The following is a 22,058-nucleotide window of genomic DNA, read 5'->3' on the forward strand; positions in this document are numbered from 1 at the left end:
TCGTAGAACAGATTTAAGACACTGTGACATGACACCTTTAGATCAACCCAGGAAGTGCACTTCAGGAGGCTTTCCACAAAATGAAAGCGATGTGGAGAGTGTCTATTGCCAGCAGTGGGAGCTACTTTGAAAGGTCAGAGCTTAAAAACATAGAGCGATTAACAATGAAGACGTTATAAGGAATATTTCTTTTTTTTTTCTGTATGTGGGCCACCTTGAGGAATTCTTCCAACTCTCACATTGTTCAAACTCATTTACACTATTTTAATGATCTACACCCATGGTGAGGATGCTCTAACCTCATCCCTTCACAACCCCAACATCATCATCACCATCTGTTTCATCCTGTCTTCCTCACCTCAGAAAATCATCTTCCTGGATGTTTATCTCAAACTTGATGGCTTTAGAAGAATATCTTTGGTCATCAGACTTAATTATCACTAACAATACCCTCACTTCAACATCAGCTGCCAACTGCTTATTGATGGTTTTTGGGAAAACATTATCCAGTGATCATCATAGGTAATTAGTTTTGGTATACTCAATATTTTACTGATACATGAGTAGACCGCTTCAATGTCATTACAGAGATAAAACAACCTCAGAAGAAAATTAAATAGATTATTTTTATTCTTTAAAACAACTGTAAAAAACTGATAACTTTATGAGCAACATGTACAAAATACAGCACAAAAAAGGAAAATAAGATTTCTCTATCAATATTTTAACACGGCACTGATGTGACAAACATTCATAAATAAATTCTTTTAAAAAGTGATGGCACTTCATGGCACACTACAAAAGTAATAGTACATAAATGTACTTACATTAATGACAGCCATTTCTATACTCTGACGCCATCAGTATGAAAAATCTCTTCTAAGAAGATAGAAAAAACTATACAAAATACTACACTCTTTTATACATAATGACATAATTACTTCTTTAATGTAACAATGTGGCATTAAACAGTCAACAGTCTGTTAAACAGAGTGAATTGTGCGAAGATGGTACATTTCACAAGTATTTGTGCATTAATAACCAGCATAGATATGACAGCTGTTTACTCAACAAGGCTTTTGGTGATATACACATGAAAGACTGACCAACAGCTTTTCAATCATAAAACAACAAGCTTTATTGTCATTCAGAGACACTACACAGAAGATTGAGACGTATGCACATTACTACAGACACAAAAGGGAGCACACTATGATTAGCTGTTGGTCTGTCGCACTCATTGGGATATTACTAATATACAACATTACAGCACTAAAAATATTTCAAATCAGTATGCCTCAATTTCCAAAAATTCTTAGATGGAAAGTAACATGCCCAACAGAACAAGTGGATTAATTTGTAAAAAATGTTTTGTGAAAGAAACAGATGCACAATGATACAGTGTCACAAACTGATTTTCATTCCAGCCATGTTACTCTATTGTTTCAAGGCAGGGAGGCTTGAGATTTACATAGTCAACCCTATGAAGCCAAGAAGAGCTTCTTCTATAAAGAAGCCTAGTACACGAGTCATAAATGTTACAGCTTTCCACATGTGTGGAATCAATGTGGCATGAATTTTTAAGAGTTGCACCAAGCTGAGAAACACTTAAAGAGCCACCATATGTAACCACTGCATTGGTATTGTCCATCTTCAGAGATCATAATTACAGCATATAGTTACTTTTGTTCTAGTTTATTAAGTTTACTCATCCCTTGCATTCATTAAATCCAAAACAATAAAAGACACCAGCTCATTTACTATTAAACAATAATCTGACTTCTTAACATGCAACATAATTACATCAGATATCCGCCAGGTAAAAATTCTGCAAATCTGCAGAGCTCCAGGAAAGAAGCTTCCTGGATTTCCATCTTAAGAGTGTTACATTTCAAGAAGCAGTGATGCAATAGATGAGTTAATACGGGCATTTCACTCATTTTGCAATGTACATGAAGTAACAAATTCCTAAGAAACAGATGTCAGTCACTATCTTGCAACAGATACTGATATGATGATTTCTGTTATCACAAGCTTCATGCACTGTAGTATGCATAAATATCTGCATATTTTACTAAGGTTTCTGAGTAAACTGTGACAAAACAGAAACTGTGTGAAATACTGCTGCAATGGTATTTATCACACAAATAAGGACTGAAAGTACAAAACTTCTTGATTACTTCTAATGGTATGACAGCCGCCGCACTTTTAAAAAGTAAAATATTTTAAAATCTAGTTTTGAAGTCTGGCAGAGCTACCTCTGCATATGCAGGGGTCATAATTCAAAAGGACACCTTCTTCTTTCTTCTTCCATATGTTGCCGAGTGTGATTAAGTGCTTCTGTTTTCACAAAATCAATTGTCTTGTATACAGTTCCTGTGCAAACTGGTCGCTCAGGGGATCTTGGCAAATGAGCAGAATGCATACCACTTGTATCAGAATCTAGATCCAGATCCAGGTACTGTATCTCTGGCAACCGCTGTCGCAATCGAGAAATCTGCAATGAAGATTCAATTGTTGACATTTAGCAGTTAATAGTAATTAGTACAAAAATAACACATTTTCAGGCAGTTAGCATCATTTTTTTGCTGAAAGAGAAACCTATACAGGTCAACAGATGTTCAGTTTGGATTATTATCTATCTATCTATCATCCCATCCCTGAAGTCCGACAGGCCTTACATTCATCCCAAAACCAAACACCTGAATCCATCTCCCTTGTCACACCAGCAAGCCCCCTGCATTCATACCTTTTACCTGCTTCCTGAACTCCATAAACCTAGTCCCACAGGTCTACCTGCTGGCTGTCTCATTGTGTGTGGGTACAATGGTCCCACAGAAGAAATCACTGCCTCCATTGACCAACACCTCCGAACTATTGTCTGTAACCTCCCATTCTACATTCAGGACTTGCTCATTTTATTCACAGCCTTTCCACAGATCCTGTTCCATTACCTCCAGACTTCTTATTGATCACTGTGGATGTGATGCCCTTTTGTACCAATATCTCCCATACCCATGGCCTTGCAGCCATGGAACACTATCTTTCCCAACATTCTCCCGATACCAAACTCACCACCACAACAACCAACAGTACTTCCACTTTGACAGCTGCCACAGATCAGTGTCAAAATGTGATCCTTGCAGCCTCACCACCCATGAACGTTGTATGTACAGAGGACAGTAGGAGTTGTCCAAATATACTGTTAGCATTACTGGAGCCTTCTTTGACAAGACAGTATCCTAACTTTTCATCCATAAAAAGATCTCCCATGCAACCTCCTCCCCTGACTTCAGTAAACCTGATAACCAGCCACTGACCAGCACTCCTCTGATTACCCAGTATCACTCTGGCCTTGAAAAGCTCAACAACATTCTTCATCAGGGCTTCAACTGTGTCTCATCATACCCTGAGGGCATTCTACCTAAATCTTACCCACTTCACCCAATGTAGAGTTTCACTGCCCACCAAAACTCTAGAAAATCCTTTTCTACCCCTATTCCAATCCTCTTCCCAATCCTGCTCTCCATGGGTCATTCCCCTGCCGTTAACCCAGCTGCAAGACCTGTCTCATACACCCAACCACCACCTACAACAGTCCAGTCACAGGCATTTCCTACCCTATTAAAAGGCATGGCCACACGTGAAAGCAGCTATGTTATCTATCAGCTACGCTGCAATTAGTGTGTAGCATTCTCTATGGGCATGACTAGTAACGAATGGTCTATTCCCATGAAAGGTCACCACCAAACTGTGGTGAATCACAAACTTGACCCTCCAACAGTCTGGCAGAGCTACCAGACATGCTGCAAATATATCAATTCAGACCTAATCCTCACAGGTGTTCGACAGATCCTGCTCACCCTACACCCCCAACTCACACCAAATGTACCACTGCATCAGTAACAAAGGTATAGGCGAGCACATGAGTATGGTACTCTAGTTCCTGCAGAAGATCAAGAATTACAAAGCAAGTAGTAAACCACACCTTCAACGAATTATCTTCAAGATGCAAGCTGTTCTGTTCATATCCGATACAGGAACTTCTAATGTCACATTAAATCAAAAAATTAACAATGCAGGCAAAGATAGATTGCTGTTTACAATAAAGAAGAGACGTCAAGTTGCAGATAGGCACAATTAAAAGACACTTACACAAAGCTTTCAGCCACAGTCTTCATCAGCAAAAGAAAAACAGAGAAACACACAGGCAAGCACACCTCATGCACACATGACCACCAACTCCAACAAATCAAAAAATAATTCTGGCCTGAGCTGCCAGAGTTGGTGGTCATGTGGAGTACAGAGATTTCATACATATACTAAATGGTTATCCATGAATTCTCTGTGATACAATAAGTTTTCTGTATCACTGATGAAACTTAGTTCTTTAGGACGACATGTCTAAACTGACTAACTCAGTTAAATAAAAAATGGTATCTCTGCCTGTGATCAAGTTACAGGAAGATTCCTTGGAGCCAAGTACATAACAATTATCATCAGTTTTCACTTTAAACTTCCGGGCTGATAGGCCGTGGTCGAAGTATAAAACTGTCTCCTAACATTTCGTCTCCGACTGCGGGAGACATCTTCGGAGGTAAAGCGGCGAACTGCGAAGAGGACTTGAGGAGGTGCTGATTATATAGGCAGTACAGAGGGCGCCACTGTCGATCACGTGGCGTCGGCTATGAGATTGTCTCTGGTAATGCCAACATTCTCGATTGAAAGTAATCGATCGTCACGCTTGCGGTGCAACGCTGACATCCAAATTTTATCCAGTTTAACACCTTCGTCTTCCCTGTTAAAATTATTACGATGTTTATCAATCTCGATAGCCTCTCTATACAAGCGTGCATAATAATACGAGGTTTTTGATATGACGCTCGTCTCGCTGAATTTTATTTCATGATCACCTTCCTGGTAAACATGTTCCGCTACGGCCGATTTATCCGTGTGACCTAGGCGGCAATTCCTCTTAAGTGAAGACAATACCGGCCGTGAAAGTTTATATTGTATGATCAATTATCATCAGTTGTTGCACCTGCCACTTATACATCTTAGACATATTTCTATTAGTCACTAAGTGCACAAATTTATGAACCAATGCATTGTTCAGCATACTGTCTCATGGAAGTCCTATCATAAAGGTCGATTGACTCAGCTTTATCAGTCATTAGTTTACAATATGACTTTGGAGAGAGAGTTTGTGCATGTAGTGAGTAATAGACAAATGTTGTAAGAAAGTGCTTGTACAACATAAATGCTTCAGAATTAGAGGAGACTACTCACTGAAAAGCACAGGCACTGAGATGTTGATAGGCATGCACACAAAAAAAAAAAAAAAAAAAGAGAGAGAAGAAGAAGAAGAAGAAGAAGAAAACTTGCTAGGCACCTTTAGATGATAACTTCATGTCGCCTTCAGTGTGTGCTGCATCGCACTGGACATTGCAATTGCGTCAGCCCCTCCCGCACCTCATTTGTAGTTGGCAAACCCACCACCCCACCTTCCTCTGATTCGCTAGCCACCCACCCTCAGTCCCTCTCCTTGCCTCCCAACTAGTTGTCCCTTTACCCACCCCACCCCACAATATCCCAAACACAACCCGCCCGCTTGCTGAAAAACAGCAGTGGCACTGTTAGTCTAGCTGGCACCATGTAGAAGCATAGGCATATGTGTGTTTTTTACTCTAACTTGTCAAAAGGTAACTCCAAAAGCTAGCAAGTTTTCCTTCAAGTGAGGCTATCGACAACTCATCACTTCTCCTTTCGGTGTGTTTTCTCCTTTAATCCTACAGTACTTATTTAATACAAAAATGTATAAGATAATACATACTATTTAAGTGACAGATGCAGTGAAGGGCAATTATGTATTTGGTGCCTTTAACTGATGTAATGGTATTCATCACTTAAAGCTGTTCACCTAAAAATAACTGCTTGTCCCTAACTACATGTTACAGCAGCTTATGGTGATTTTGTGATACTGTTTCTTTGATAATGGACAGCTGATCTTATACCAGTGGCAATGTGAAGAAATAAAAGATTTTATAACAGCCAGTAGAAATCTCACAAGGGGAGACACAACACTGGGATTACAGATTTACTTCAAACTTTTTACACCTTTAGTAGGCCATTAAACCAACATAATGTGCAACAATATGGGAATTGTGGGTCTGCCTTGATGCTAAGCTCTTTGTTGTTTGTTGTTTGTTTTACTTATTTATCCTTCAAACTAGTTTAAGCAACAAATATCGCCATCATCAGTGGGTTCTTTAAATCTAAAACACGCAGAAAATAGCGTAGTTATACAAACATTGTAACACGTTATTACATTTTTACTGTTTGTTTTCTTTTGAAGTAAAGTTCCTGCAGATACTTTCATACTACCTTATTTATTCTATGCTATGGAATGTTTTTAAGAATTGTTGGCACCGTTTGTGGTCATTTTCTGTGCTTTTTCTGTTGCCGTTTTTCTTAGCATACATCATGTCATCTGCAACTGTGTGAGCAGCTGTTGGTAAAAAAATACTACAATGTGAACTTACGTATGTCAGCATTATTCACTTGGGGTTGCGGTACAGTTTTAGTGTGTACTAGGCTGTTACTTAGTTTGGCGTGTACTCATGTTCCATGGACAGTGTGCAACTAATTTCATACACAGAAAAGCAAAACCTTCACACTTTGTTGATGATCCAAAACATAACGCCACCTTATTGTTCACGCATGCCGCGAGTAACATATCGCATGTTGTGAGAAGGCTATTAAAGCTGTAGTGGGAGTTCCGTCGCCTTCTGTTCCTTATTTATATCTTTTTGTGTGATTAGTGATGGGAAAGTGGTTTTTGTGTGTGTGTGTGTGTGTGTGTGTGTGTGTGTGTGTGTGTGTGTGTGTGTGTGTGTCGCACGCTTTCTGTTCTGTCTCCTGGGTCAGTTCTCTCAGAGCAGTAAAGAGTGTGTTTTCTTGATGTGGTGTGCTCTGCTGTGTTGTCTGTGTGTTCTGCCTCTGGGTTTTCACATCCTTTAGTTGTGCTCTTGAGTGCATGGCCACTATTTCATATTTCATTTTTAACTTGTTAATAAGTTTGTTTATGATGTCTGTTTTGTAGTTGTTCCAAACAGCAATTTGTTTGAATATATTTAGTTCCTGTGTGTAGTTTTCTGGTTTAAGAGGTGTTCTGTTTATCCTGTGGGGCATGTATGTGAAACTGGAATATTTATGCACTGTCAGGTGGTTGGATGAGCTGTGTGTAATAGTGCTTGTGGTTGTGGGTTTTCTGCAGATGGAAAATTCATATTGTTGTTTGTTTCTTGTGACTGTAAGATGCAATAAATTTAGTTTCTTGTTTTCCTCTATTTCCAATGTGAAGTGGACTTGTGGGTATACTGTGTTGATGTTACAGTGCAACTATTCTATCCTTTTTTGTGGACGGGAAAAACATCATAAACAAAAACATAACACTTTGCAGCAACAGAAGTAGTCATAACTCCCGCTGCAGCTTTCTTAGTCTTCTCACAATATGCGATACATTTCTCACAAACAGCAAAATGGCGTAATGTTTTGGATCATAAGCAAAGTGAGAAATTTTTGCTTTTCTGTGTATAGAATTAGCTGCATACTGTCTATCGAATGTGAGTACATGATAAACTAAGTAACAGACTAGTACACACCAAAACTGTATCCACAAAAATACTGCCAAGTGTTTAATGCTGACATGTGTAAGTTCACCTTGTAACATTTGTTTACCAACAGCCCCTTGCACAGCTGATGTATGCTAAGAAAAATTGCAACAGAAAAAGCACAGAAAATATGCCACAAACAGCGACAACCATTCTTAAAAACATCCCATTAAATACAATAAATAAGGTAGTATGAAAGTATCCACAGAAACTATATTTCAAAAAACAAACAGTAAAAATGTAATAATGTGTTACAATGTTTGTATAACTATGTTATTTTCTGCATGTTGCTGAAACTAGTTTGGGGAATAAATATACAAAACAAACAAGGAATTGCTTTGCATCTAAACAAGCTCACAATTTCAATATTGTTGTTTCTCTATGTGAACACAGACCAAATGGAACAGTTCCAAGATAAAGTTATTGTTTCTACATCATGCCAGGCATTTTTAGTATAGCTCTTCAACAAACTTAAAAAAACGAAGATGAAATTACATCAAACAAACAAGAACCTCAAGTGCACCAAAATCTGCTCAGCCAACATCATTCCTATTTATATTAAAATTAATGTAAACAACATGTCACCTGCAGGACATGCTTGGTAAACAAACAACTGAAAGAGCCTGACTGAAAAATGAATTTGCTCTCTATACTCAAAAAAGCAAGAACTTAAAGTCAGCTTATACAAATTACACCTAGAATTAGCAAACCAAATCAACAGCTCCTCAATGCTGTATAATGTAATGGAAAGAATACATCACCACCCGCAGTCAATAATACAAAAGAAATGACAGGAACAGGAACAGAAATTAAATAAACTCATGAACAAAAACAGCTCTAAAACCGAGACATACACAACACACATTCCATGAAAGCTTGATTAATTTTACTGATGTAACACTCACAAAAGAACAGCAGCTACTTGAGAAAGGTGCCAAATACAATCTCAACATCTACATAATAATACCTACATAATAATTGAGATATTTGAATGGTGCGAAAAGTGGCAGTTGATCCTAAACAACGAAAAGTGTGAGGTCATCCACGTGAGTGCTAAAAGGAACTCAAACTTCAGTTACACGATAAATCAGTCTAATCTAAAAGCCGTAAATTCAACTAAATACCTAGGTATTACAATTATGAACAACTTAAATTGGAAGGAACACATAGAAACTGTCGTGGGGAAGGCTAACCAAAGACTGCGATTTATTGGCAGGACACTTAAAAAATGTAACAGACCTACTAAGGAGACTGCCTACACTATGCTTGTCCATCCTCTTTTAGAATACTGCTGCACGGTGTGGGATCCTTACCAGATAGGACTGACGGAGTACATCGAAAAAGCTCAAAGAAAGGCAGCACGTTTTGTATTATCACAAAATATGGGATAGAATGTTACAGAAATGATACAGGATTTGGGCTGGACATCATTAAAAGAAAGGCGGTTTTTGTTGTGACGGAATCTTCTCACGAAATTCCAGTCACCAACTTTCTCCTCCGAATGCGAAAATATTTGGTTGACACCAACCTACATAAGGAGGGACGATCACCAAGATAAAATAAGGGAAATCTGAGCTCGTACAGGAAGATACAGGTGTTCATTCTGTCCGCACGCTATATGAGATTGGAATAACAGAATTGTGAAGGTGGTTTGATGAACCCTCTGCCAGGCACTTAAATGTGATTTGCAGAGTAACCATGTAGACGTACAAACACAAAAAGGCTAGAAGAGCTGCACTGTAACATCAACAGAGTACACCCACAAATCCACTTCACAATGGAAATAGAGGAAAAGAAGAAACTAAATTTATTGTATCTTACAATCACAAGAAACAACGAACAATATGAATTTTCCATCTACAGCACTATTACCCATAGCTCATCCAACCACCCATCACTGCATAAATATGCCAGATTCACACAATTGCTCCACAGGATAAGCAGACACCTCAAACCAGAAAACTACATGCCGGAACTAAATATATTCAAAAAAATTGCTGTTGAAAAAAAAAACCTACAAAACGGACATCATAACCAAACTCAAGAACAAGGTAAATATGAAACATAAAAATAGTGGCCACCAACTCAAGAGCACAATCAAAGGATCTAAAAACCCAGAGGCAGAACACACAGACAACATAGCAGTCCACATCCAATCACGAAAAATAGACAGATGGTACATACTAACTCTGGTACCGAATGCCACGGGTTTCAAATCTGTGCCAGACGGCATGGAACTCTGTCACCACTAGAGGTCTCTGCAGCAGTCGCACTGTAAGTCGTGTCTATGTGTGCTCCTGGCCCCGAGTCTAACATGAGGGCACCACTGGAGCACATGGTCCAGGCAGCCAATAGTGACATACCCTGTTGTGTATTTATGTGGCTGCCTCTCACTCAGCAAGTCAGTCTGGTATTCGCATTGAGTTGGTTGATATCTCTCTTACAGACATCGTGTTTATGTTGTGATTGCTTACTTCCCGTTTACGAGTGGACGTTGTTTTGATTTCGTGAGGCTATCTCTTGTGACCCCATTGCTTAATACTTTGTTGTTGATTTTGGTGTCTTGTTCGGTTGTCTGTTGTCATGCTTGTCTTTCCATTCCCATTCTTCCACCTTGTTTGTTCGTGAGCCACTCCCGTTCGGTCCCACTAAGTTTTTGTTAGCGCCCACCCCGCGACCATTCCTGTCACGGTTATAACACTAACGTACAATAACAAAATATCACATAGAATTGGAAACACCTCGAAAAAGCAAGGAATCCCAGTAACATTCAGAACAAACAACACAGTTGAAAAAAGAGAAAGACCATACAAAGAAACCTCAGACAGATCCAGCAATGCTGGAATATATCAGCTCACATGTAACTCCTGTCAAGCCCAATACATACGACAAGCAAGCAGAAATTTCTGAATGAGGTACACAGAGCACATGAGAGCTCTGAAGTGTGACAGCACACACTCAACTTTCGCAGAACACCTAATAGACAAAAACTGTAACTCCACTAATATCAAAAACGATCTACACATTCTGAAACACAGCAACAGTCTATACCGATAACTAAAAATAGAAGAATATTACTACATACAAAAGGCTGTACTAGGAGGGGAAAAAAGCAATAAATGAAAACACAGCACTTTGCAACACACTATCACTCTGAGAGAACTGACCAAGGGGACAGAACAGACAGCACACACACGCAAAAGAACCACTTCCCCAGCACTCCTAGAGACAAATAATGAACAGAAGTCGTCAGAACTCACACTACAGCTTTCATAGCATTCTCAAAACATGCGATACATTTTTCGCAACACACACAAACAGCAAGATGGTGTAATGTTTTGGATCATAAACAAAGTGTGAAAGTTTTGCTTTCCTGTGTGTAGAATTAGCTGCACACTGTCCATCAAATGTGAGTACACGACAAACTAAGTAACAGCCTTGCACACGCTAAAGCTGTATCCACAACACTACCACAACCCCAATCGTATAACGCTGACATATGTAAGTTCACCTTATAGTATTTGTTCACTAACAGACGCTCACAAAGCTGCAGATGACATGATGTACGTTAAGAAAAACGGTGACAGAAAAAGCACAGAAAATATGACGCAAACAGTGACAACAATTCTCAAAAACATGCCATAATGTACAATAAATAAGGTAGTAAGAAACTACTGACAGAAACTATATTTCAAAAAATGAACAGCAAAAATGTAATAATGTATTACAGTGTTTGCATAACATAAATTGAAATTTTCTGCATGTTTTAGATTTAAAGAACCCACTGAGGATGGTGATATTTGTTGCTGGGGAATAAATAAGAAAAACAAACAACAAAGTGCTCTGCATCAAGATGGACTCACAATTCCCGTACTGTTGTTTGTCATGCAAACAGGGACCAAATGAAGAGTTCCAAGATAAAGTTATTGTAACAATGTGCAAATAATAAGGTGCGCTACCCTGGCAATTCCAAGAAAATCGCAAGAGAAGTTATACACATATATTATGTGGTTTATGTATTCGTGCATAAGGACCGGGTGTTAGAGTTCCCATTGGTCAAGTGACTAAAATTGGTGCTTCTTAAGATGAACATGTATGACGCGAAGGTTCAATTCCTGCTCAGACTTAGTTACTAAGCTACTTTTTTATCATTGGTCATATTATTTAATTTATATAACATTTGAGAGGCAATATAATGAAAAAAAGAAACATGTACATTTTCATGAAGTTGTACGGAATTTCATATGTTATTTGACTATTTATTATTTGTAATTAAATTTTCTAGGACGAGGGAGAGGCTTGGAAAGCCTAAGTCAAACCTCAATATATAATGAAGCAAATGACATTATTCAAAATCAATAATACAGTGAGTCATAGTGCGTCACACCACAAAAGCAATGTACAATTACTCGTCAGATGTGCTCTCGACATCACACATTGCAGGATGGTATTTATCATACAGACATGGAAACCATAAATTGAAACTTCATGCAAATAAACATAGTTTTTTTTTCTTCATTTATTACCTCTCAAATGTATAAATTAAATAACATGACCAGTGATGGAAAAAAAATAGATTCATAATTAAGACTGAGAGGGAGTTGAACCTTCACCTCATACACATTCATCTTACGAAGCTCCAACACGAATCACTTTACCAGAATGAGCTCTTAACATCCAGCATCTACACAGAGATACATAAGTCAAATAACAGATGCATAAAACTTTTCCTTCTTCACCTACTTCTCATTTTAGGTGGTGGCTGGATGCCCTTCCTATCACCCCCCACCCGCCCCTCCTGTCCCCACCCCAGGATAGAAACTGTGTACCCCATCTATTGTCTGCATCTAGAGTAAATCTCAAGTGTCAGGACGTTTTGTAAATACTTGCGTAGCATGTAGCAGAGGTGGGACATGGGCAACAGCCCGGTGTTCACCTAACTGGATGTGGGAAACAACCTTAAAATCACATCCAGGCTGGCCGGCTCACTAGCCCTCACTGTCAATCTGGCTGGTTTGCCTCCACTAAACCTGGAAGCAGTGCACTAAAGAGCTCAGCTATCCAGGCAGGTACTACTCTTCTCACAATTATTTGCTTATGGTTTCACTCACTTTTAGAATGGGGCCCATTACAGTACTTCTACGTGTTTTTAAAAATCATCCCAAAGTTTTCATTTACAAAAGTATGACACAAAATAAAATATACTGCCATCTCACCTGATCATCATCAAACGAGCTCCGATTATCTTCATCAGAACTTGTGTTATAATCTGATCGCTGACGTTGTCCATTCAGCAGTTGTGGTGCTGTTGTAGAAGGGGGAGTTGGACTGGGAGCAGCACGTGTCCTCCTGAGACTGCGGCTTCCATCCATCACTGGACGACATGCTGGAGGCGAGGCCAAGTTGAGAACACCTGTCATATGGAAGCCCATTCCACAATCACAACAATTATAATTACCCTGTACCACACAATGACAACTAAACAATAATGTTTAAAACAATTCTGATTTATTCTTCACTCTCATTATTACATGCCATGTTTTGATCTATCTAGACGGTCTTCGGATCCACAACAAAGTGAAACTACACATGTAGCTTCCCTCTGACAACCATGCCTCCATCCTTGCTACCCTCCCTGTTTTCCTTTCCCTGTTGCTTCATAACCTGGGTTGTGAGTAACTGAATCTACTCTCCCTTCTTCCCTTTCTTTCCCCTCTCTCCTCCCTGATGAAGGAACATTTGCTCCGAAAGCTAGGAACGTAAAGTTTCGGTTCTGTTTTTTATGTATCTATCGGCTGTACTGAGCTGAGGTAAGTACTGGCCAGCCCCTCTATCTCTTTGTTAGTATTTGTAAAACTACACATGTACCATCTAGTATTTTACAATAGGTACAAAACAATTTACCTAAGTAGTTGCATCAGCAACCATTCTCATATCAGAGTAGTTTGTTTTGCAACTGTGATCAATGTTTTAAATTGGTATCTATGTATTTATTTACATTTTCTTTGCATGGAGTCACCACATCGAAGGGTTTTGCAAACATCAGTCATAATAACATGACAAAAATTCTATTTACAAAATACATTACATACTGCAATAGTTGAATGTATTATTTTACGACTCATATGTCACTGGTTCACTTATAAATGCATCATCTCTGAAACACATTCAATTTGCAGATGATAATGTTTTGTTTGCTTCAGATGCAGAATAACTTTAGCAAAGAATGGAGGGATTGAAGAGAGCATGTATGGCTGTAGTCCTGAAGATTAATTACAGTAAGACAAAAAAATTCGATAAAGGAAAACAGAAAATGGACAAGAGACAGGAGTCAAGCACGTGATAGTGACTGATAGAAAACTGAACTGGTGGTGGGCGGGGCACATAACACAGAATAATGAGGAAATGGACTATGTTGAGTTCTGCCAATTCACTGAACTCCTCACGGTAAGAAAAGACATGAAGATGGATTCACAATGAAAGAAATAAGCAGGACAAACTTCTACATGGAAAGGCGACAAATGTAGTATGTGGAAAAGTGTGGTACAGACCTATATCGAGCTATGGATGATAAGTGCCTGAGGAAGATGATAAGTATCAAGTTTAATTGAAATTGCTCCATGCATCTTAGAGCTATTCTGGAATTTCTGACTTCCAATTGTTCGCTTTGTGATAGATGTCTGTAGTACACAAGTTCTATGCATCACAAATCATATCATTTGACATTATGGTATATTGAATGCCATTGGTGTTACATCTACACTTCCATAATTTATGCCAAACAAAATTTACACAAACTTAGACTTAGAAATAATTTTCATTTATACAATACGAGATACTTTAGCACACTCAAGACTTTCTCATATACACAATAGTGGTCAACATTAAATTCTTCAATGAATTACCAAAAACTGTGCAATTTATTCCCTTCACAAATTTTAAAAATGTCTTATAAACTTGGCTATAGTCTGAATTTTACTCAGTGGATGTAAACTTAATAAACATTTGCCAATGTAAGCATTATTGTTTGATTTTATGAATATTCATTTAAATTTACTTCATACATATCCAGTAAAACCATTATAAAGCATCAGCATGTTGCAAAGATAGGCAATCAAGTCAAAATGATGTGGAATAAGAAGTGCATTTCACAGGACATGAAAAAAATATCTTTGCTCTTAACAACAAGATTAGTTAGTCACAACTGAATTAAATCAGGCTACAAAATAGCTAGAAGATACAATGTATGGGGACCTGAACTAAAATGATCACAAAGGCTAAATAATTTGCCTAGCGTCACCAGGCCTGAACTCATTGTGGACACCAGGTATGGGGTTTCACAACGCTCAATCTCATATTCACTACTGTTCCTCATATACATAAACGTAAACAATCTTCTGTCCAACATATAAGCAGAGTTAGTTCTTTTTTCACATAACACTAGAACTGTAATCAATCCTAGCATACTTCCAGAAACAGAAGGAATGGTTAATAAATTTCTTAAAAGTATCGTTGGCCGGCTTTCTGCAAATGGTCTCACCCTCAATTTTAAAATGACAATGTATTCAGTTCTGCACATCTACAGGGTGATACACCAGTGATAAGTGTAACACATGGTAGAAAATAATAAATATGGTGGGAACTTAAAATTCTTGTGTGTCCATGTTGATGAGAATTTAAACTGGAAAAAGCATGTTTTGGAACCTCTAAAACAACTTGATTCAGTCACATTCGCATTTGGAGTCATTGAAAACCTTGGGGAGAGGTATATCTGTAAATTGACATATTCTACACATTTTCAGTCAATAACGTCACATGGCATAATGTTCCGACGTAACTCATCTTTAAGAAAGAAAGTCTTCATTACTTAAAATGTGCTGACTGAGTAATATGTTGTGCTCACCCTCAATACATTGAACACAAATGTTTAAGGAGTCAGGCATTCTGGTCACAGAATTTTTAATTCCCTCAAGAAGCGTGTTGTAAATAAGTCACTGCAGTTCCAAAGGAATAATGATGTACACAATAACAATACCAGAAGAAAAATGACATTCATTACTCCACATTAAAGTATTCTTTACAACAAAAAGGGGCGCAGAATCCTGCAAACAAACTGAGAAAGTTTCTCCTTGGTAACTCCTATTCCATAGGTAAATTTCTATTATTGTAGTGTCTCATAGGTGGTGGTTAGGAACTACTAAATCACATCTGTATATCTTTCTCTTTTTTAAAAAAAATAAAAACTTAGGGATGTTCGGCATGAAAGCAAGTGTACAAATTAATTTGTGATGTGAATGTTAAATACCTCTTTCCACATCATTACGATTTATCATGCAGAATGATCCATGGAACATGAAACTCACTAACTAATTAACTAGAAACTGAAAGTTTTTAACAAAAGGATGTCTCACAAAACTTGTGCATAAACTATAAACGGAGTATTATTTAATGATACTGGGCTGAATTAAGGGCTACTCAGCTTGTACCAAGAAAAGGTCTCACAGGGTTGAATGACCCTACAGGAAAGAACTTCCATTGGTATTATAAAAGGCATGGTTATATTTTAGTTATACTTTACACAGAGATACAAGAAGGAGTCAAATGAAAACTTTAAATATTTTTATTGAACAAAAGTGAAACACAAGTGTATCATTTTTTGGCATAGTCTGCATACCATCCATCATTCAAAATACTTCATCCAGCACAAATGAAGTCCTGTGGGGGGGGGGGGGGGGGGGACACTATTTTGGTAGCGTGTACAGCCACTCATGCACCGCATGCTGCATTTCTTTATTGGAACGAAATTTCTTTCCTCCCATCACTGCTTTGATTGATCCAAACATGTGGGTAACTACTAAGTGTGAGGTCTGGTGAGTATGGTGGATGTGGCAGAGTATCAACATGCAGGTCATCAATGGTTTCAAGTGTTGCACAGACAGTATGAGGCTCAGCATTGTCTTGTTGCAATATGACACCAGTAGTTAGACGTCCAGGTTGCTTTGATCTTATTGCAGGCCAAAGCTAATTTTTTAACATGTTGCAATATGATGCACTGGTGATGGTGTTTCCCCTAGTTGTGTAGTGTTCGAAGACAACATCTCATTTATCCCAAAACAGAGTCAGCAAAATCTTCCCTGCAGATCACTGCGTCCAGAACTTCTTGGGTTATGGTGATGAGGAATGATGCTATTCCTTGCTTGCTCTCTATTTCACATTGGTAGTGGTGTGGTTCAAGAATCATAAAAGAAGGTTGTATACCTGGAAAAATCCTGGAGATACTAATAGGTATCAGATAGATTATATAATGGTAAGACAGAGATTTAGGAACCAGGTTTTAAATTGTAAGACATTTCCAGGGGCAGATGTGGATTCTGACCACAATCTATTGGTTATGAACTGCAGATTGAAACTGAAGAAACTGCAAAAAGGTGGGAATTTAAGGAGATGGGACCTGGATAAACTGAAAGAACCAGAGGTTGTAGAGTGTTTCAGGGAGAGCATAAGGGAACAATTGACAGGAATGGGGGAAAGAAATACAGTAGAAGAAGAATGGGTAGCTCTGAGGGATGAAGTAGTGAAGGCAGCAGAGGATCAAGTAGGTAAAAAGACGAGGGCTAATAGAAATCCTTGGGTAACAGAAGAAATATTGAATTTAATTGATGAAAGGAGAAAATATAAAAATGCAGTAAATGAAGCAGGCGAAAGGGAATACAAACGTCTCAAAAATGAGATCGACAGAAAGTGCAAAATGGCTAAGCAGGGATGGCTAGAGGACAAATGTAAGGATGTAGAGGCTTGTCTCACTAGGGGTAAGATAGATACTGCCTACAGGAAAATTAAAGAGACCTTTGGAGAGAAGAGAACCACTTGTATGAATATCAAGAGCTCAGATGGCAACCCAGTTCTAAGCAAAGAAGGGAAGGCAGAAAGGTGGAAGGAGTATATAGAGGGTTTATACAAGGGCGATGTACTTGAGGACAGTATAATGGAAATGGAAGAGGATGTAGATGAAGATGAAATGGGAGATAAGATACTGCGTGAAGAGTTTGACAGAGCACTGAAAGACCTGAGTCGAAACAAGGCCCCGGGAGTAGACAACATTCCATTAGAACTACTGATGGCCTTGGGAGAGCCAGTCATGACAAAAGTCTACCATCTGGTGAGCAAGATGTATGAGACAGGCGAAATACCCACAGACTTCAAGAAGAATATAATAATTCCAATACCAAAGAAAGCAGGTGTTGACAGATGTGAAAATTACCGAACTATCAGTTTAATAAGTAACAGCTGCAAAATACTAACACGAATTCTTTACAGACGAATGGAAAAACTGGTAGAAGCGGACCTCGGGGAAGATCAGTTTGGATTCCGTAGAAATGTCGGAACACGTGAGGCAATACTAACCTTACGACTTATCTTAGAAGAAAGATTAAGAAAAGGCAAACCTACGTTTCTAGCGTTTGTAGACTTGGAGAAAGCTTTTGACAACGTTAACTGGAATACTCTCTTCCAAATTCTGAAGGTGGCAGGGGTAAAATACAGGGAGCGAAAGGCTATTTACAATTTGTACAGAAACCAGATGGCAGTTATAAGAGTCGAGGAACATGAAAGGGAAGCAGTGGTTGGGAAAGGAGTGAGACAGGGTTGTAGCCTCTCCCCGATGTTATTCAATCTGTATATTGAGCAAGCAGTAAAGGAAACAAAAGAAAAATTCGGAGTAGGTATTAAAATTCACGGAGAAGAAGTAAAAACTTTGAGGTTCGCCGATGACATTGTAATTCTGTCAGAGACAGCAAAGGACTTGGAAGAGCAGTTGAACGGAATGGACAGTATCTTGAAAGGAGGATATAAGATGAACATCAACAAAAGCAAAACGAGGATAATGGAATGTAGTCAAATTAAATCGGGTGATGCTGAGGGGATTAGATTAGGAAATGAGACACTTAAAGTAGTAAAGGAGTTTTGCTATTTAGGGAGTAAAATAACTGATGATGGTCGAAGTAGAGAGGATATAAAATGTAGACTGGCAATGGCAAGGAAATCATTTCTGAAGAAGAGAAATTTGTTACCATCGAGTATAGATTTAAGTGTCAGGAAGTCGTTTCTGAAAGTATTTGTATGGAGTGTAGCCATGTATGGAAGTGAAACATGGACGATAACCAGTTTGGACAAGAAGAGAATGGAAGCTTTCGAAATGTGGTGCTACAGAAGAATGCTGAAGATAAGGTGGGTAGATCACGTAACTAATGAGGAGGTATTGAATAGGATTGGGGAGAAGAGAAGTTTGTGGCACAACTTGACTAGAAGAAGGGATCGGTTGGTAGGACATGTTTTGAGGCATCAAGGGATCACAAATTTAGCATTGGAGGGCAGCGTGGAGGGTAAAAATCGTAGAGGGAGACCAAGAGATCAATACACTAAGCAGATTCAGGAGGATGTAGGTTGCAGTAGGTACTGGGAGATGAAGAAGCTTGCACAGGATAGAGTAGCATGGAGAGCTGCATCAAACCAGTCTCAGGACTGAAGACCACAACAACAACAACAACAGTGGTGTACCCAGGATTCACCTCCAGTAACAATTCTCACAAAGAAGTCATCACCTTTTGCTTCAAAGTACCACAGAAGTTTCTCACAGACATCAAAATGTCACTACATCAGTTCTGGAGTGAGCTGTGGTGGCGCCCATCTTGCAGACACTTTGTGAAACTTGAGCGCTACATGAATAATGTGATGTGCTGATCCATGACTAATCTTCAGATTTGCAGCTATTTTGTCCGTCACATGACCATTGTCCATTGTACTGGCTTCAAGTGCTGCCATAGCCTCTGATGTCACAATGCAGTCTAACTGTACCAGGTGCTCAGGTGCTTAGTGTCTGTCACAGAAGTCAGGCAATTTCTGAATTTTCTACTCCACTCATACACTTGCTGCAGAGATAGACATACATCATCACACTGAACCTTCAGCCCATGATGGATTTCAATAGGATTCATGCTTTCATTGATCAGAAAATGTGTGACAGAGCACTATTCTTCCTTGGAGCATGTCGCAAGCAGAGCAGCCATTTTGAACCAGTACTGTGATGCATTTCACTTCTCTGTAGTGTGCTGACACATGTAGGGCATTCCTTATATCGCTGGAAGTGCTGCTAACTTACGGAACAATGGCACAAAATGTCAATTTTCAATTACACTTTAACAGTTTTCATTTGACTCCCCCTCATATAAGCAATCATAAACAAGAAAGTAAAGAAAGTAACCTGTTTCAGGAACGGCTGTCACAATATCCTTGAACCTGCGATTTGGCTTCAGTTTTCTGTCCACACTGGGTGGTGCAGGATATGCACCAGGTGACAGCTCATTTGAAGCAATGGACAGTGTGTCAGACAGTTTGCGGCCAGGCTTCAGGCCCCTGTCCACAGCTGGTGGGGTTGGCACCTGTCCAAGAGGACTCGGACTTGGCAAATTGGAATATGCAGCTGCAGTCGATGATGACGCTACAGAACCAGAGCAGGATCCCTCTGACTGTGGAGATGGTGGTTCGTCACCTATAGTTCCATCTTGAAGGGGCACGTTTACTACATCATCATGGAAATCGTACCTATAGCACAAAACACAAAGCAACAGATTAAAAAAAGGATTGCAATGAAAATTTTATTTCCAATCAATTCATCTTACAATTATACTTGTTGTGATACTTTCTTGGACAGAGAAGTTAAATGAATAATAGGCACAGAATGATTATAAAAGTAAAAATCAAAGTTTCTCTAAACAGCCTTTCTAATCATTCATGTGATGATCATCAGCTTTCTACCAAATGTTAACATGAAGAAAAGAGTGAAACAGATTGCGAGACAATTGCTGACTCTAACAGGGCAACAATTTGCAGGCTGTATAAATATTATTACTACAGTTATTGTAAGCTATCTTTTCCATGTCAGTGGTGATGTTTGTTTGAAAAGTTACTACTTGAACCAGATTTCAACTACTTTTCATGTAATTAAATGGTGATGAGGAGGTGCACTGTCTTAATCACTGAGATGAGTGTGAACTCTGAAGACACTCTTGACTGCATGAGAAACTAGGTTACCCCTGTCAAGCAAAAGGAGATAAAAAATTCAAAACTAAATATTTTAGTAAAATCATTTTAAGTGCTTTACCAGGGAACTAACTGTGTCTAAGTGCCAAGAAGAAAGTTTTTGGTCAGAGGGTAAACAACCAACAGTTTTACTTCAAGGTGATTAACAATATTTTGAAAGGAGTGAAAATATGTACATATTCGGATGGCATTTAAAGAAGTAGGTTTCCTCATCTCTTTGTCTGTCTCCTGCTGTTCATGGGTGCAGCAGTCTTCTATAAAATAATTACAAGCTCCTGTATCAGCCACTCACTTCACATGCTATTCAAAACCAAACTCCTGTTACTTCTACAACAACTCCAATTTTTTTAAGATTATTTGGTACTGAAAATTCAGCTTTAATAGTCCCTTATAAAATATCTGTGTATACAAAAACTGTCAACAGTATCTTGATTCACATATTAACCAACAGTTTGAGTAGTTTTTTTTTTATGCTGCTAAAGTAAATGCCACTCAAAATTTTAAGTACGCAGTAGAGAAAAGAATGTATGACATAGCAGTTGACTGCAACACTCCATATTTATAGAGAAATGTACAAGACTTATGACTACATGAAGGAAGGAGAGAATACTTTGAATCTTAAGGTAACCGTAGGATATTTTGGATATGAAGCTACTGAAATAGGTAGTTGTATAGAGCAAAGAGACATTATGAACATGATCTAGTTGGACAACTTTGCTGTCATGGTGATGAATTTGCTTACAGTATTTCCAAGATGTTTCAGAGTCTCTGAAATATCTGCTGAATGGTAAGGATTCAAAATAAAATCCAATTTTTGTAACTTGTGAACCCTGAACAGCGCATTTCAATTCTCTCTTTCAAGCTAGAATAAACATGAGAAGAAACAGTCATACTGAAATTTAAGTTACAAGGCCAAGTTTATCACTAAAATACTGCCTAATGATGAACCCTAATTTTCTCATATTTGTTTTGCTCCAATAGCTTTATTATTTACCTCCAAAACATACTTAATCAAGCAAAACTGAACAGATGTGGATGACAGAGTCTACTGGATTACATGTCAGAGATGCAAAAACTTGACTTCCAGTTTGTCACCACTACAGACAGACTGTATCATCAAATAGTATGACTTTTCATACATTGAAAAGCTAAGCAGATCAGATGTGATGTTGTTATGAACCCTACCCCACACCTGCAATGCAAAAGTGAAACTCACTCTCCCACAACAACAACACTAATGTATTTACTCATCAATTAAACTTCCTAACAGATTAGAATTGTGTGTGG

General features: G+C 38.5%; 1 protein-coding gene across 3 annotated transcripts in view; it reads right to left on the reverse strand.

The window, feature by feature from the left end:
* Window positions 1–701: 701 nt before the first annotated feature.
* The window catches only part of LOC126199293 (protein daughter of sevenless), a 266,858-nt gene continuing 245,501 nt past the window's right edge, over window positions 702–22,058 (reverse strand). For 2 of the 3 annotated variants that reach the window (XM_049936115.1, XM_049936116.1), the window contains exons 9-11: window positions 19,933–20,273; window positions 12,890–13,086; window positions 702–2,497 (exon numbers count right to left, since the gene is read on the reverse strand). In XM_049936115.1, coding sequence (XP_049792072.1) covers window positions 2,276–2,497; window positions 12,890–13,086; window positions 19,933–20,273 — 760 coding nt within the window. In that variant the 3' untranslated portion in view covers window positions 702–2,275. The remainder of the gene's footprint in view (window positions 2,498–12,889; window positions 13,087–19,932; window positions 20,274–22,058) is intronic. The other variant, XM_049936117.1, reaches the window with a different exon arrangement.

Source organism: Schistocerca nitens, chromosome 8, assembly GCF_023898315.1.
Source record: "Schistocerca nitens isolate TAMUIC-IGC-003100 chromosome 8, iqSchNite1.1, whole genome shotgun sequence".
Classification (NCBI taxonomy): Eukaryota; Metazoa; Arthropoda; class Insecta; order Orthoptera; family Acrididae; genus Schistocerca; species Schistocerca nitens.